The 13,679-nt window shown below is 48.5% G+C and overlaps 1 protein-coding gene across 1 annotated transcript in view; it reads right to left on the bottom strand.

Moving 5' to 3' along the window:
- ADRA1B (adrenoceptor alpha 1B) overlaps positions 1–13,679 on the bottom strand; it is an 83,361-nt gene that overhangs the window by 35,935 nt on the left and 33,747 nt on the right. The window contains exons 2-3 of the mRNA XM_019740580.2: positions 7,841–7,911; positions 6,205–7,342 (exon numbers count right to left, since the gene is read on the bottom strand). Of these exons, the coding sequence (XP_019596139.2) occupies positions 6,205–7,153 (949 nt within the window). The 5' untranslated portion in view covers positions 7,154–7,342; positions 7,841–7,911. The remainder of the gene's footprint in view (positions 1–6,204; positions 7,343–7,840; positions 7,912–13,679) is intronic.

Here is a 13,679-nt window from a genome sequence, read left to right as displayed (position 1 = left end):
AACACAGGGATGACGAAGCTTGCTCTGCAGAGGGACTGTGAGAATTACGAGCGATACAGAGCATTCAGTATTGAGCAGTGCACACACTCCACTGAAGATGCTGCTTCCACAGGGCTCGTTTCCTTCCTCTTCTCCAAGGAGGCTCTAGTTTAAAGAATTCACCTTCCCTCCTGCCAGCCTTCCTGCCTTCCTCCATGTGGACCATGCAGGATTGGGGTGCTCTGGGGGAAGCTTAATCAAGCTTTCTGGGCCCTCCATGGGGTGTTGATAAAAGGGGTTCCCAGGCTGGGGGAGGACTGACGCTATCTATGCTTGCTGTATACGCATCACCTGGGGGAACCTGTTAAAAGTCGAGATGCTCAGCCTCATCATAAGAGATTCCGATACAATAGGTCTGCGGTGGGCCCCAGGAATCTATCCTTTTTAAGACAGCGCCCTGCCTGAAGTTTCTGAGTTGCAGCTAGGTCAGCAGTTGGTTGTGGCTCCTGGCTTTTGGGTTGGGACATTCTGACTATTCAACGCATAAGAGTGTCTGGCAGATCATTCCTAGTATGGTGTCTTATGGGCCCTGAAGAATGGGGTCCAAGGAAGATCCTGGGATGGATTCTCTTGGCCATGTGTTTCATAGCACCAGCCCCTTCCCCCATCTTCCTCATCTCAACAAACGGTGCCTGCATCACCCAGAAACCTCAGGGTTCTTGAAAACACATTTCCTGCTCTCACTAACCATCCTACATCATCACCAACCCATCTGCAAGTCCTTGAACCTGTCTACCTCTCTCCATCTCCACAGCTACCAGCTTAGTCTAGGTAACCACCAGCTCTCAGCAGGATTATGGCCTTTTAACCGCCCTGTCTCTAGTGTGTGTTTCACACGGCAGCCAGATTCTATCTCTCTTCTATCTCTCTTCGGCTTCAAACCCTCCAGTAGTGACCAGTGCAACTTAAGATAAAATCTGGAGTCCTTCCTGTGGCGTGAAAGTTCCTGCACAGCCTGGCCTCTGCCCACACTTCCAGCTGTGACTTGCACCTGTCTCCTTTCTATTTTCCAGGCTCTTTTAGTTTCTCACCAGTTCCTGCCTCAGGGTCTGCCCAGACCCCTCTTCTGCGACCTGCCACCTTTACTGAATTAGCTTCTCCAAACTGTTCAGGGTTCTGTCTAAACGTCACTCAGGATCCTCAGTGATATACTGATTCGGGTTACAGACTTCTAATAGCATCTCATCCCCTTCCTTCAAGGCGCTTGTCATAATTTGTGCTCATGGTTATTTGCATGCATATGTTTTTCAGATTATCTGTGCTCCCCACTAGAACTCAATCCTATGAGAACATGGTGCATAGCTATTCTGCTCACCACTATATCTCCAGCACAATGCCTGGACATAATAGACCTGCAATAAATACATATTACTCAGTGAATGAGTGAATGAATGAATGCTTAAAGACGCAGAGCTAGCACCTTAGATGAAGGGTGAGGGCCTACTTTTTCCTTCTGGCTGGGGTGATGAAAGGTCCAACCTTGAGAGACCCAATCTTACACAGTGCTGAAGGTGTGGAGAAAATCTAGCCCTGAGCTAAAATGTGGATAAACTTCCCTGATGGTTTTTGGGTGACTCTTTTCGGGGGTGAATGGGGAGTGGAAAGAGGGCTAGGCTCTGTCATGGAAATACAATAACCAGCTTTTGACGAGATGGCTCTGGGTTCCTGGAGGACATTTGCTGTAAGAGTAGGTTGGGACTAGAGAGCAAAAAGGCCAGACTCTCCTGGGTGCGCAGTGGAAGAGGTACGTGCCTGTTCTGACAGATCTGGATTCAACTCTTGGCTCTATCATTTACTTGCTGTGTGACCTGAGCAAGAAGGCTAACCTCTCTGAGCTCCAGTATATTCATCTGTACGAGAGGGAGCAATTACTGTTCCCTGTCATGGGTAGCTGTGAAGATTAATGAGATAATGTCCGTACAGGGCCTAGCAGAATGTCTGGCACATAGGACGTGCTCCATGTTAATACAGTCTCACTAGGCTGTAAGCTTCCTGCAGGCAGGAGCTATATTGGGTTTTGGCCCAACAACCCAGTCATTAATAGTGCTTAGTACATAGTAGGTGCTTTAGCACCTAGTAGTCTTTATTAATGATTTCATCAGTGGTCAAATATATTTTCCTTGTGTAGGATTTCCCTCTTCCAGGAAGGATTCCCTGTGTGTAAATAATTTCCCCTCACTCAGACCAACTGCTTTCCTTGTAAGCAACTCAAATCCCTGTGCTTTGACACCTCTAATTAGTGTGTGTTTGTGGGGGCGGCTCTGTCCTGAGTCATCTCTGAGACCCTTCCCCTCCCTGGTGCTCTTGTGCAAGGTGGGGATTCATTAGCGCCACTCTGAATGAGAGGCCTGGAGAGCCAAATCAGGGGTGAGAGGAATTCCTATTGGGTTCCAGTACTATGGTGAGTACAACTGTTTCTTTGAAATTGACCTTCATTTATTTGGAGGGGAAAGCAGTTAGTTCAATAATGGCTTCCTGGTGCCTTTCAGCATTTTAAAAGACGGAGGAAAGATTTGGAACGGGGCAAGGTTCCAGTGTTTTCTAAACAGCGTACTAAGCCCAGCTACCAGTTGGCTTCCCGGGACTTCCTGCTATCCTGCCCCCCTCATCTTTCCCTGCAATGCAATGCACCCCTTTCAATAGCCCAGCAGCCACTTCTTGAGACCCTGACCAGGCCTTCCCCAGGCGGGTGGGAGCGGGCCTTCATTACAATGCCAGGCAGCTGAAGAGCCCTTGGACATCTTGCACATGGCCCATCGAGTAGGAGTACCACTATATTATATTCCAATTATTTCCTGTCCCTCTATGGCCTCCTTCCAGGGGCCGAATAAAGAGGTCCTTGTTTGGTGGCGTCCATCCTTGCTCCCGAGTAAGTGAGAGCTGGTCCCTGGCCCAACTAGGTCTGAGGCCACAGGGAAAGGGTGGGGAGGATGTAGGGAGGGTGTAACAGGTGGGGAGGGCTCCACAGGAGACCGGAGGCCCCCACTGCGCGCTGCCCAACCTTGCTCCCAAAAATAAAAATAAGGGAGGAAGGTAAACAAATGGAGCCCCTGGCAGGACCCTGTAGGGGGCATGGCTATTTTCCCTCCTTCCTAGGAGGAATCCCAACCCTTCTCTCCCACAGGGAAGACAAACAGGGCAATGGAAATCTCCAGTCATCCAGGCCCCTGGACATCGCCAATTGGAAGTTGCTCTTACCTGCACTTCTGTTCGCCAACCACTGTCTCCCCCACATCTGCTTTCTCCCCTTGTGAGCAAAAAGTCTTTCATGGAAAATTTAGAATTTGGAACGTTCTTCAGATTCCAAAGGAGTTATTGTTCTACATCATGCTATTTGTATTTGGGTGTTATTTGAACTCAGAGGAAGTAGAAACCCACACCTTGGTTTTGCTTGGATGCTCTTGCTAAACTATTAAGAACACATTAATGAAGCACCTTCTCGGTTGGAAGCGCTTCTGTACCTCTCGGAGTCCATCCCCAACCCAAGGCCTGGAGGCCAAGGCAGGGGTTTCCAGGGGAGAAGGTAGGGGTGGAGTTGGCTCAGGGAGAGCACAGTGGGAGATCTCCAGGAGATAACGGCATGGATGATCAGAAAGTTTTCACGGCAAGGAGAGGAGAAACAAGCTCTGATAGCATCATGGTGGCAAGAAAGTCTTCCTTTCTATGGCATGGAGGCCAAGGCCCTGAGCTGTTAGGGAGATGAGGTCTCAGGGAGGTGTAAACAGAAAGGGGGAAAAGTGGAGAGAGTGTGAGTGAGAAGAAACTGAGGGTGGGCCTGACGAGGAGGACCCAGCGAGAAGCCACCTCATCCTGCATCTCTGCGTGACTGGGGAAGGGCTAAGCTTTGCAGCATTTAAAACCTTGGCATCCAGGAGGCTGGAGCCTGAAGGGAGCTGGCAGGTCCTCTGACCATTGACTCTGAAAGCCTGGTCTGTACACCATCTCTTCAGAATCACCTGGGATCCATCCGGTCTACTGAGTCAGGTTCTCTGTGGGCCCAAGAAGAGCTGAATGTTTCTCAGGTTCCACAGATGATTCCGATCCTTATTAAAGTTCGAGAGCCCTTGATCTGGCCCAATCCTCTGGTTCCTTGGAAGTGAGAGCGGAAGCCCAGAGAGGTAAAGCAACAAGCCTGAGGGTATAGGGCTAACTGATGGCAGAGCTCACCCAGGGTTGCTCCTGAGTCCCAGAGCAGTGCTGTTTCCATTTCAACATGCTGGCAGCCTCTTCACCTATTTGGAGTGGTTTCTCGTGCCCCCTAAAGTGAAAGCCTGCACCTCTGATCCATCCCTGCCTCTTGCTGGGGCCTTCTCCTTCCTGAGGATACTTTAGTCATATAGCCTCTGCAGGCCAGTGGGCAGCAGCAGGAGGCAGAAAGGCTCAGTTCTCTTCTGAGCCTTTAGTACCAGGTGTGGGTTTGGCAAATGAGTAAAGAAGGAGAAAACACACAGTTAGAGCTGAGGGCTTTGGTTTGTAGTACTAACAGCTAATTTTCCTTGTGCATTTGCTGTACACCAGACATTGTATTAAGTCCTTTCTATGCATTAGTGCAAACCCCATGGAGCAAATAGTAATTAGCCCTATTTTACAGACGAAGAAACTGAGGCTCACAGGAGCGGTCATGTCCCAAGGTCATTTAGCTAATAAGTGGCCAAATCAGTTCCACGTACAACCATGATCTTTGTATGGCCTAATGCAGTGTGAACTGTCATCTACTTTAACCCAACAAGCCTGCAAAAGGCCCCCGAGACCTTGGGAAAGAAAAGAAACTTCTCTGCCATGGGATGTGATCACTCCTGGGGGCAGAGCTTCGAACCCTTTCCACTTAACACATTAAAAATATTTCTGACAGGCATTAGCCTGCCTTAAAAACGACAACACGGTGAGTAGCTTAAACAGCCTTTTTTGTCTTCGTCTTGTTGAAACGGAAACTCCTGACATCAGTTTGCTTTTTTTTTTCCATTTGCCCCTTTCTCTTGAAAGCAGTGTGTCTTCCGAATTGTAGTTACTTGAGGAATTTGGTGGGGTTGCGTTCTAACTAAGCCCCAGGGGGGAAGGCAGGCGTGTGCGGCCGTGCACAGAGCAGCCGTTACCCCTCGCGATGTCACGGCCCATGACGGTGCTGAACCATCTCCCTCCATTCATTTTCTGGAGTGTCCCCCAGGGAGAGGAGACGACATCAAAGCAGAGCAGTGCCTCAGAGGAGAGGGACAAGTGTTTCCAGGCCATGTGGACAGCATATCACCATCACAGTACCCTCCGCTAGGTTTGCCTCCTACCCAGACCCCTGCTTCCTTGGAAGAAATCAGTCAGGTCGACTTTTGAACAACTCGGTAGGACCACCTTATACAAGAAGATGAAACGGTTTTTACAGGAGGGAAGGACTCAGTTTCATCCTAGCAGGATCTGGTGTCTGGCAGCTCAAGGTGAGGGATAACTGTAATTTAATTCTAAGCATTTCATAAATCACCAGAGGCAGGGACATTTTGGGGTGAAAACTGAGAATGTGTAACCCTCTGCCCATCTTCCCTCTCTTTCCCATCTCAGGCTCTGGATAACTTAAGGGCTACCTGGGGCAGTGTGGCTGTAAAATGCACTTATTAACTTAAAATGAAGGGATTGCACTGAGATGACAGCAAGCGGTGAAGGGAGGAGGGGAAGCACGCAGCCTCTGCAAGCGCCCTGGAAATGCTGAATGAAAACTGCCTTTCTGCGTACGAGCTGCCTCCCTGCTTCCCCAGTGCTGCGTCTGCGGTAACTACAAACTACTTTGTATGCTGCATTCGTGACACTGCCTTCGCCGGCACATCATTACTACCGAAATAACGCTGGTGTGATGTTCAAGTCCAGTGGCCTTTTAAATGATTAAACCGAGGCTGTTGCATGAGTCATTTCTGCATACCACATTTTCCTCCCGTGCTTCTATTTTGAGTGACTAGTACCTCAGCCGTGTTCCACTAACACCTGAGTTGGTTCTTAGCCAGCTACCCAATCTGCAAAACCTTTGCAGAACAATCGTCTCCAATCTCTAAACACACCCAGAGCACATAAAAAAAGAACCAAACCCACCAAAAAAAAAACTTTACAGTAAGCTCACCGGTAAATCCAAGATGGGAAAACGCCCAGCCTCCCTGGTCCCCCCCCCCCCCCCCATCCCCGACTTACCCAGCGGCAGGGCGATGAAGAAGGGGAGCCAGCACAAGATGAACATGCCAACCACTATGCCCAAGGTCTTGGCTGCTTTCTTTTCCCTGGAGAACTTAAAAAGTTTGACAGCTATGGAACTCCTGGGGTTGTGGCCCTTGGCCCTGGTGCTGCTGAGGGTGTCCTCGTGAAAGTTCTTGGAGTGGATCCTTAGCGTCAGCTCCTTGGAGTTGGACATCTCCCGCATGACCCCAGCCTCCAGGTTCTTGGTGGTCCTCTTGGCCACGATGTAGACGCGGCAGTACATGACCAGAATGACCGCCAGAGGGATATAGAAGGAGCCCAGCGACGAGAAGAGGGCGTAGAAGGGTTCTTCGGTGACGCCGCATTCCTTGTCGTCGTTGGGCGCCGGCTCCTTCCACCCAAGCAGAGGCCCGATGGAGATGACCGTGGACAAGACCCAGACGCTGAGGAGCGCCAAGATGGCCTTCCTCCGCGTGACGAGCGTGGGGTACTGCAGAGAGTAGCGCACCCCAATGTAGCGATCGATGGAGATGGCGCACAGGCTCAGGATGGAGGCGGTGCAGCACAGGACGTCCACGGCGGCCCAGATATCGCAGAAGATCCGGCCCAGCACCCAGTAGCCCAGTACCTCCAGGGTAGCTGAAAAGGGCAGCACAGTGAAGCTTAGCAGCAGGTCAGCGATGGCCAGGTTGACGATGAAGTAGTTGGTGGGCGTCCGCAGGTGACGGTTGCAGGCCACAGACAAGATGACTAAGATGTTGCCCACGATGGCAAAGAGGATGAAGGCACCCAGTACCAGGCCCACAGAGATGGCCCTGGTGATGTCCAGCTGGGGCAGCGTGAAGTTGCTGGAGGTCTGGTTGGGGCCAGTGAAGTTGGCATTTTTCAACTCTCCCCAGTAGCCAGGTGTTGATGTGTTGTGGCCGGTGTCCAGATCGGGATTCATTTTAGAGTCTGCCCTCCATAGCCAGGGGGTTGACAGGGCGAAAAGGGCTGCAGCGAAGGCTCCTTAGCTGCCCTGAAACTTTGCCTCCCCCGCGGTGGTCTTCCCTGAGGCGCCCGCCTGGAGAGGAGTCATCTCTTCCCGCACCCAGCCCGGCAGCACGTCTCCTCCTGCACCGCGCCGCTCGCTCGCCTGTCAGAGGGAGGAGGGGAGAGGGGACGAGGCGGCAGCTCCAAGTTAATGGTCCACGTCAGGCGCTCGGGGCCGGCTCGCGCGGGAGCGGCGGGAGCGAGGGCGGCGGGCGGGGGGCGCCGGGCTCAGCCCGTCCCGCAGCAGCTCTGCGGACGGCGGCGCCTCTGCCCAGCCAGCGCCGAGGAGGGTCTGCTTTCAATGAGCCTCCTCTGGGCTGACTGCACGGTGGTGACATCAGGCGGGGGAGCCCGGCGCCCTGACTCCGCGCGGCACTAGGGGGCATTGCGGGTCCAGCGAAGGCGCCACCAGCCCCGACGCCGCCACCCTGGTCAGCCACAGGCCGGCCGCGCCCCCGCCCCCCAGGGCAAGCGCTGTCGGGGGACAGGAGGAAAAGCAACCCGAGCATGGGGATTCCCCTGTCCCCCACCCCGAGGTGGCTGGGATTCTTTCCCCTCCTATATTCACTCTTCATTTTCAAAAGTGGGTGGGGGTGCTTACCTCTAATGGGTGGGGGGGTGTCGTTCGGAATCAGCACCCAGATTTAGGGGCAGATGCAACTTGTGTGGCACCTAAAAGAAAAAGAATTCCAAGGTGAGGCAGGTGAGAGGGATTTGAGTCAGATCTGAAACCAACCCTCATCCTTTACTGCCCTGTGAAAATAAAAATAAGGCTTCTCTTCACTCACTCACTCTCTCACGCACTTACTTGGACACTCCTTCTTATTTATTCAACAGATAGTTAACGGAGTTCTCACTACCTGCCCTGGGTTCTGTTCTAGGCACTGTGGGGATGGCAACTGAACCAAGTGGACAAAGATCCTTGCCTTCCAGGAGCTTACATTCTAGTGGGAGGAGACAGACAATAAAATAAGTAAGCAAATTCTGAGGTGTATCCTATGCCTATGGGTGTAACCGAAAAATAAAGCAAAGAGGAGAGGGAAATGGGGGGGGTGTATGGGGGGGGACATTTGAAATTTTTAAATGGGTGCTTGAGATGTCACTGAAGTGATGTTTGAATCAAGACCTTGAAAGAAATGAGGAGCAAGCCAGTGGGCTAACTGGAGGTGAGGGTGGCAGTGGTGGGGGTGTGGGGTAAGACATCTCCAGACATCGGGGGAAGGGACTTGGGGAATCTAGATTATTTGTTGACTCCTCCCCGCCTTATGACTGATATCCACGTTGGACGTTCATCTATAGGGACACACTCCCAAAGGTGGGTGAATGGTACCTAGGAGAGACGATACAGGCCAAGAGATGCTGAGGGAGAGCCTTATGTTGTTAACGTTTATCCAACACTTGGTATGTCCCAGACAGTGTGCTAAGTACTCTTTGCACTTTCTCATGACCCTATGAAAGGACTATCTGCATCATCCTTTCCATTTTGTGGATGAAACATCAAAGTACAGCGAAGTTTAACTCTTTGCCCAAGTCCACACCGCCATCAAGGAGAGGAGCTGGGAATTGAACCCAACTGTGGGTCTATCCAAAGTTGAGCGCTTAGCTGCTGTGTCACACCTGTGCCCCGGAAGCAAGATAGGGGATGAACTTCTTCCCCCCAAATTTATTGAGATATACTTGACATATAACATTGTATAAGTTTAAGGTACATAAAATATTGATTTGATACACTTCTATATTGTAAAATGATTACCATGATAATATTAGCAAATAACCTCCATCACATCACATGATTACCATTTCTTTTTTGTGGTGAGAACTTTTAAGAGCTACTGTCTTAGCAACCGTCAAGTACATAATACCGTATTATTAACCATAATCACCATGCTATATGCTAGATCCCCAGAACTTACTCATCTGATAACTGGAAGTTTTGTACCCTTTGACAAACATCCCCTCATTCCACTCCCCCAACCCCTGGTGACCACCACTCAACTCTCTGTTTCTATGAGTTTAACTTTTTCAGATTCCACATATAAGTGAGATCACACAGTCTTCGTCTTTCTCTGTCTGACTTATCTCACTTATAATGCCCTCAAGTTTCATCCATGTTGTTGCAAATGGCAGGATTTCCTTTTTTTCTCATGGCTGAGTAATATTCTATTTTTTATTATGTTCTATTATATATGATAGAATATATACATTCTATTATATATAATTTTATATATATATATATATATATATATATATATATATATATATATATATATATAATATCTTCTTTATCCATCCATTGGTTGATAGACACTTAGGTTGTTTTCATATCTTGGTTATTGTGAATAATGCTGCAATGAACACGGAATGCAATTACCCCTTTGAGATCCTATTTTCATTTGCTTTGGATACATATCCAGAAGTGGGATTTCTGGATGATATAGTAGTTCTACTTTTAACTTTCTGAGGAAACTCCATATTGTTTTCCATAGTGACTGTACCAATTTAAATTTGAGGAAGGGGCAGATGGATTATTATAGATGGGGAGCTGTCTTCCAAGTAGTAAATTTTGGAACCCTGAGCTACTAACTTGAGCTCCTTACCGATAGCTAAGCATTTACTCATTTTGTTTTATTCTTCACAACAACCCTTTGAGAGAGGCATAACCATTCTCCATTGGCAGATGAGAAAACCATGATTCAGAAAGCGTATGTATATTCTTGAAGTCATATGGCTAGTAGACGTGTGGCAGAGCAATGGGTAGTGACAGCTGGAGATGGAAAAGTAAAGCCTAGTGCCTTCTTTTACTCTGGTCCAGAGGCCTGCATCTAGGGCTTCCTACCCTTCCCTTGATAATCACTATGAGTCAGGGCTGGGGAACCAGGAAGTCACTCAGGGTGATTTACACTTAAGCTCCTCAGCTGAGAGCAGAGGTGTCCAAACTGCGGCCCGCAGGCCTACTGCAGCCCACAATCCATTTTTAATTGGCCCGCAGCAAATTCCAAAAATATATTTAGTTTACTTAAATAAACCAGGTGAGGCAATACGTACTTCACCTCGAGTGAGTGGCCCGGCTGTTTGTGTATTTTACCACGTATGGCCCTTGGTAAAAAACGTTGAAAAAAGTTTGGACACCCCTGGCCTAGAGGAAGGTTCTGAACCTTTTTATTTTTATTTTTTTACGGGGGCAGTTGGTTATCACATACCTACCTAAGACTTTAATCTTCCATCAAAATACACAGACTCCCCAAAATGCACAAAATACACAATTTCAAGAGGTCCCCTGGGATTGAGATATCTGTGGTAGAGACATCTCTGAAAATAATTTTTTTTCTATTTCAATTAAATGGGCTGAAGTTGTTTTTGAAGATTTTAAATAAGAGATTCACAGGTTTATAGTGATTTAGCTCTCCCAGAGCTATTAGAACCCTTGCGCGCTCATCTCCCCATTTTGGAGGTGGTCCAGGAGGCAGAGGGAATCCGTAAGGTCCCATAGCTAGTCAGGTGCAGAGATGATTGTCAAACAGTTTCCCTGGACTACAGAGCAGTGCTCCTGCCTCTGCCCCATCTGTCAGCTACTCATGACTTACACAGTGGGGTGTGAGACGGAGACAACTCAGACAGCCCTCTGCCAAGGATCCTTACGAAAAGGGGAGATTTTCCTTGGTCCTGGGTGGCTTATGCACTAATCTGTCTGGAGATAGGGGCTGGGCAGATGGTCTTTTGAAGACTTCTAGCTCCAGGTGGTCAGCTTCCCTGGCTGGAGAAAGTGGCCCCTGAAGTCCAACTTGCTGTCCCTCCTCCCACACACTGTCCACATGGTGGGGGGAGTGAAGTGTCACACATTCAGTTCCCACCATTCTCATGTATCTTCAAGTCTAGGGTGATGATGCTTCTCTTGAACTGGTTTATTCCCAAGGGGGAGTGGGAAGAGGAAGAGAATGCCAGGAAGTTGTCAGAAAGCTGGTGATTAACACAAAGGCAGGGATGTGGGAGAGAAAAAGTGGGACAGAATGGAGAGTAAGTTCCGAGCCCACATTTTGATTGTGGCGACCCATTTCCCACTTCCCTGGGCACTAGTCTCACCAGCTATGGAACAGCCAGCAACACATCATTGAATTTATGGAGTCGGTTTCTACATAATCACAGTAACCAGCTGCAGTGTGAAAACTCAGCCTATTACACATTTTTTCTATGGTGGCAAAAGGCCAGGAACATAAAAAGAGCAAGTCTGAGATGCAGAGTTGGTTTATACTCGTTATGAGAGAATAGTTTGTTACCTTGATGAAAACTTATGTCTTGATTCAGGAGGAAGGGATTATTGAGCCACAAGTTTCAAAATTCTTGTAGATTTTAGACATGTTGTCATTTACAGGTGTCTTTCACGAAGACAAAACAAACACCCCACTATAAGGCCAACAGGTATTAGCCTTAATGGCAGCCATGTTCCAGGACCCCACTAAGCAACCTTTGCTAATGGTCCTTTCCTTACTGTTCCTCCCTGCCCTTCACTGGAGATGCTTCTTAACACCGCTGGCTGATATTTGACCCATGGAATTGACCATTTGTTTAGGTGTTGTGAGGATACAGATGATATTTTACTTTCTCGGTGCTCCCTGGGGCAAAGCCAAGCACAGAACTCTGACTCATTCAAGGCTGGGGGAAAAAGAACCTTTTCATTATCCACCTGATTACATTAGAAACCCTCTGATGTTGCAAACTCCCATTTCTTTGTGTTATCTAGCTGGAGCTGCCACTGAGTTTGACTTCTGGGGAGACCGAGGCAATGGGAGATGCAGAGATGTGCTTGGAGGGCCGATGGAAGGAGAGTGGTCCCTTGTGATCATACAGCTTTCTGTGGCTTTCCCTCTCTAGCCCGCTCCAGTTTTCAACTCAAGCAGCCATATATAGGAGCATCTACCCTGTTTCCCGCAAAATAAGACTCAGCCGGACAATCAGCTCTAATGCGTCTTTTGGAGCAAAAATTAATATAAGATCCAGTATTATATTATATTATTATATTATATTATATTAATGTTATGTTATAAAGACCTGGTCTTATATTATAGTAAAATAAGACCAGGTCTTATATTAATGTTTGCTCCAAAAGACGCATTAGAGCTGATGGTCCGGCTAGGTCTTCTTTTTGGGGAAACACAGTACTCTGTGTAAGGCACCATGCTAGGTGCAGTGGGAGAATCAAAGATGAATTAAATCAAGCAAACAATAACCTAGCACTGAGCTAGGCACTGCAGGCAAGGATGAGGATGGGAGAGCACCGTTCAGAGAGTACTTAGTATGTGCCAGGCAGTGTGCTCGGTACTCCGTGTGCATTCACGCAAGTCTTCACAACAATGCAAGGTAGGAATTATCCCCATTTTACATATGAGGAAACTGAGGCTCAGAGAGGTTCTGTGACATGGCCAAGCCCATTCAGTGAGTAAGTAACATTGGTATTCAAAGCATTGTTGTTTGGCTCCAAAAGCTTGCATCCTTCTCTCTACACCAGACTGAGATTTAACAAAAAAAAAAAAAAAAAAAAAAAAAAGGTGGCAGAAGATTCAATGTTCGCCCTAAAGGAAATTACAAAATTACAGCAGAAGACAGAATGTGATCAGGTTCCTGAGCGAGGCAGAGGTCAGGGAGGGGACGGCAAGGCAGAGCTTTCTGGGCGAGGAGGTCCTGCAGAGGATCTCAGGTCAGGCTCCCTGGCCTCCCAGGCCGGCACCTGGTCTGCTGAGGATTTGAGAGCCGACTTGCATTCTAATCCCGCTTACCTCATTTAATAGCTGCTACTAATGTGACCTTGCACAGAATAGTAAAGCGACTAAGAGCCTGAACTCTGGCATCAAACAGACCTGGATTTATGTCCCAGTTCCACTAATTTATTAGCTGTGTGTCCTTGGGCAAGTCACCTAAACACTCTGAGCGCCAGTTTTCTCATCTGTCAAATGAAGATCATAATAATAGTCCCTGCCTCACAGGGCTGAGGCGAGGATTAAATGCAATCGTGTGTATAAAGTGCCTAGCACAGAGTAATCGGAATACAGTCAGCTAAGAGTTAGCGATGAAGTGCTGACTAGGTGTTGGGCCTTGTGCCCCAAATGGCTGATGGACAGTATCTGATTTAATCCTGGTAATAATATTATGAGGTGGATGCTATTATTACTGACATTTTTTAGACGAGGAAACAGAGTCTCAGAGTGGTTGCCCAAGGCCACAGAGCTAGCCGCTGGCACAGCTGGAATACAAAGCACGCGATGAGAGGCTAAAAATGAAAAAAAGAACTGGAGGTGGGCGGCATCTACATCATGCCCTACTCTGGGGCTTCCAGGGACTTAAAGGAGTTTTGCCCCCGTGGTAGCCCGGTTGGGGGCCATGAGAGGTACCCTTTCTTATGGGCAGCGGAGGCTAGCTTCAGCAGAGGCATTTCCTCTGCCTCCAAA

Source organism: Rhinolophus sinicus, linkage group LG10 (assembly GCF_036562045.2).
Source record: "Rhinolophus sinicus isolate RSC01 linkage group LG10, ASM3656204v1, whole genome shotgun sequence".
Taxonomy (NCBI): domain Eukaryota; kingdom Metazoa; phylum Chordata; class Mammalia; order Chiroptera; family Rhinolophidae; genus Rhinolophus; species Rhinolophus sinicus.
The sequence above is the reverse complement of the archived record's forward strand: the minus strand, read 5'-3'. Positions and strand labels throughout refer to the sequence as shown.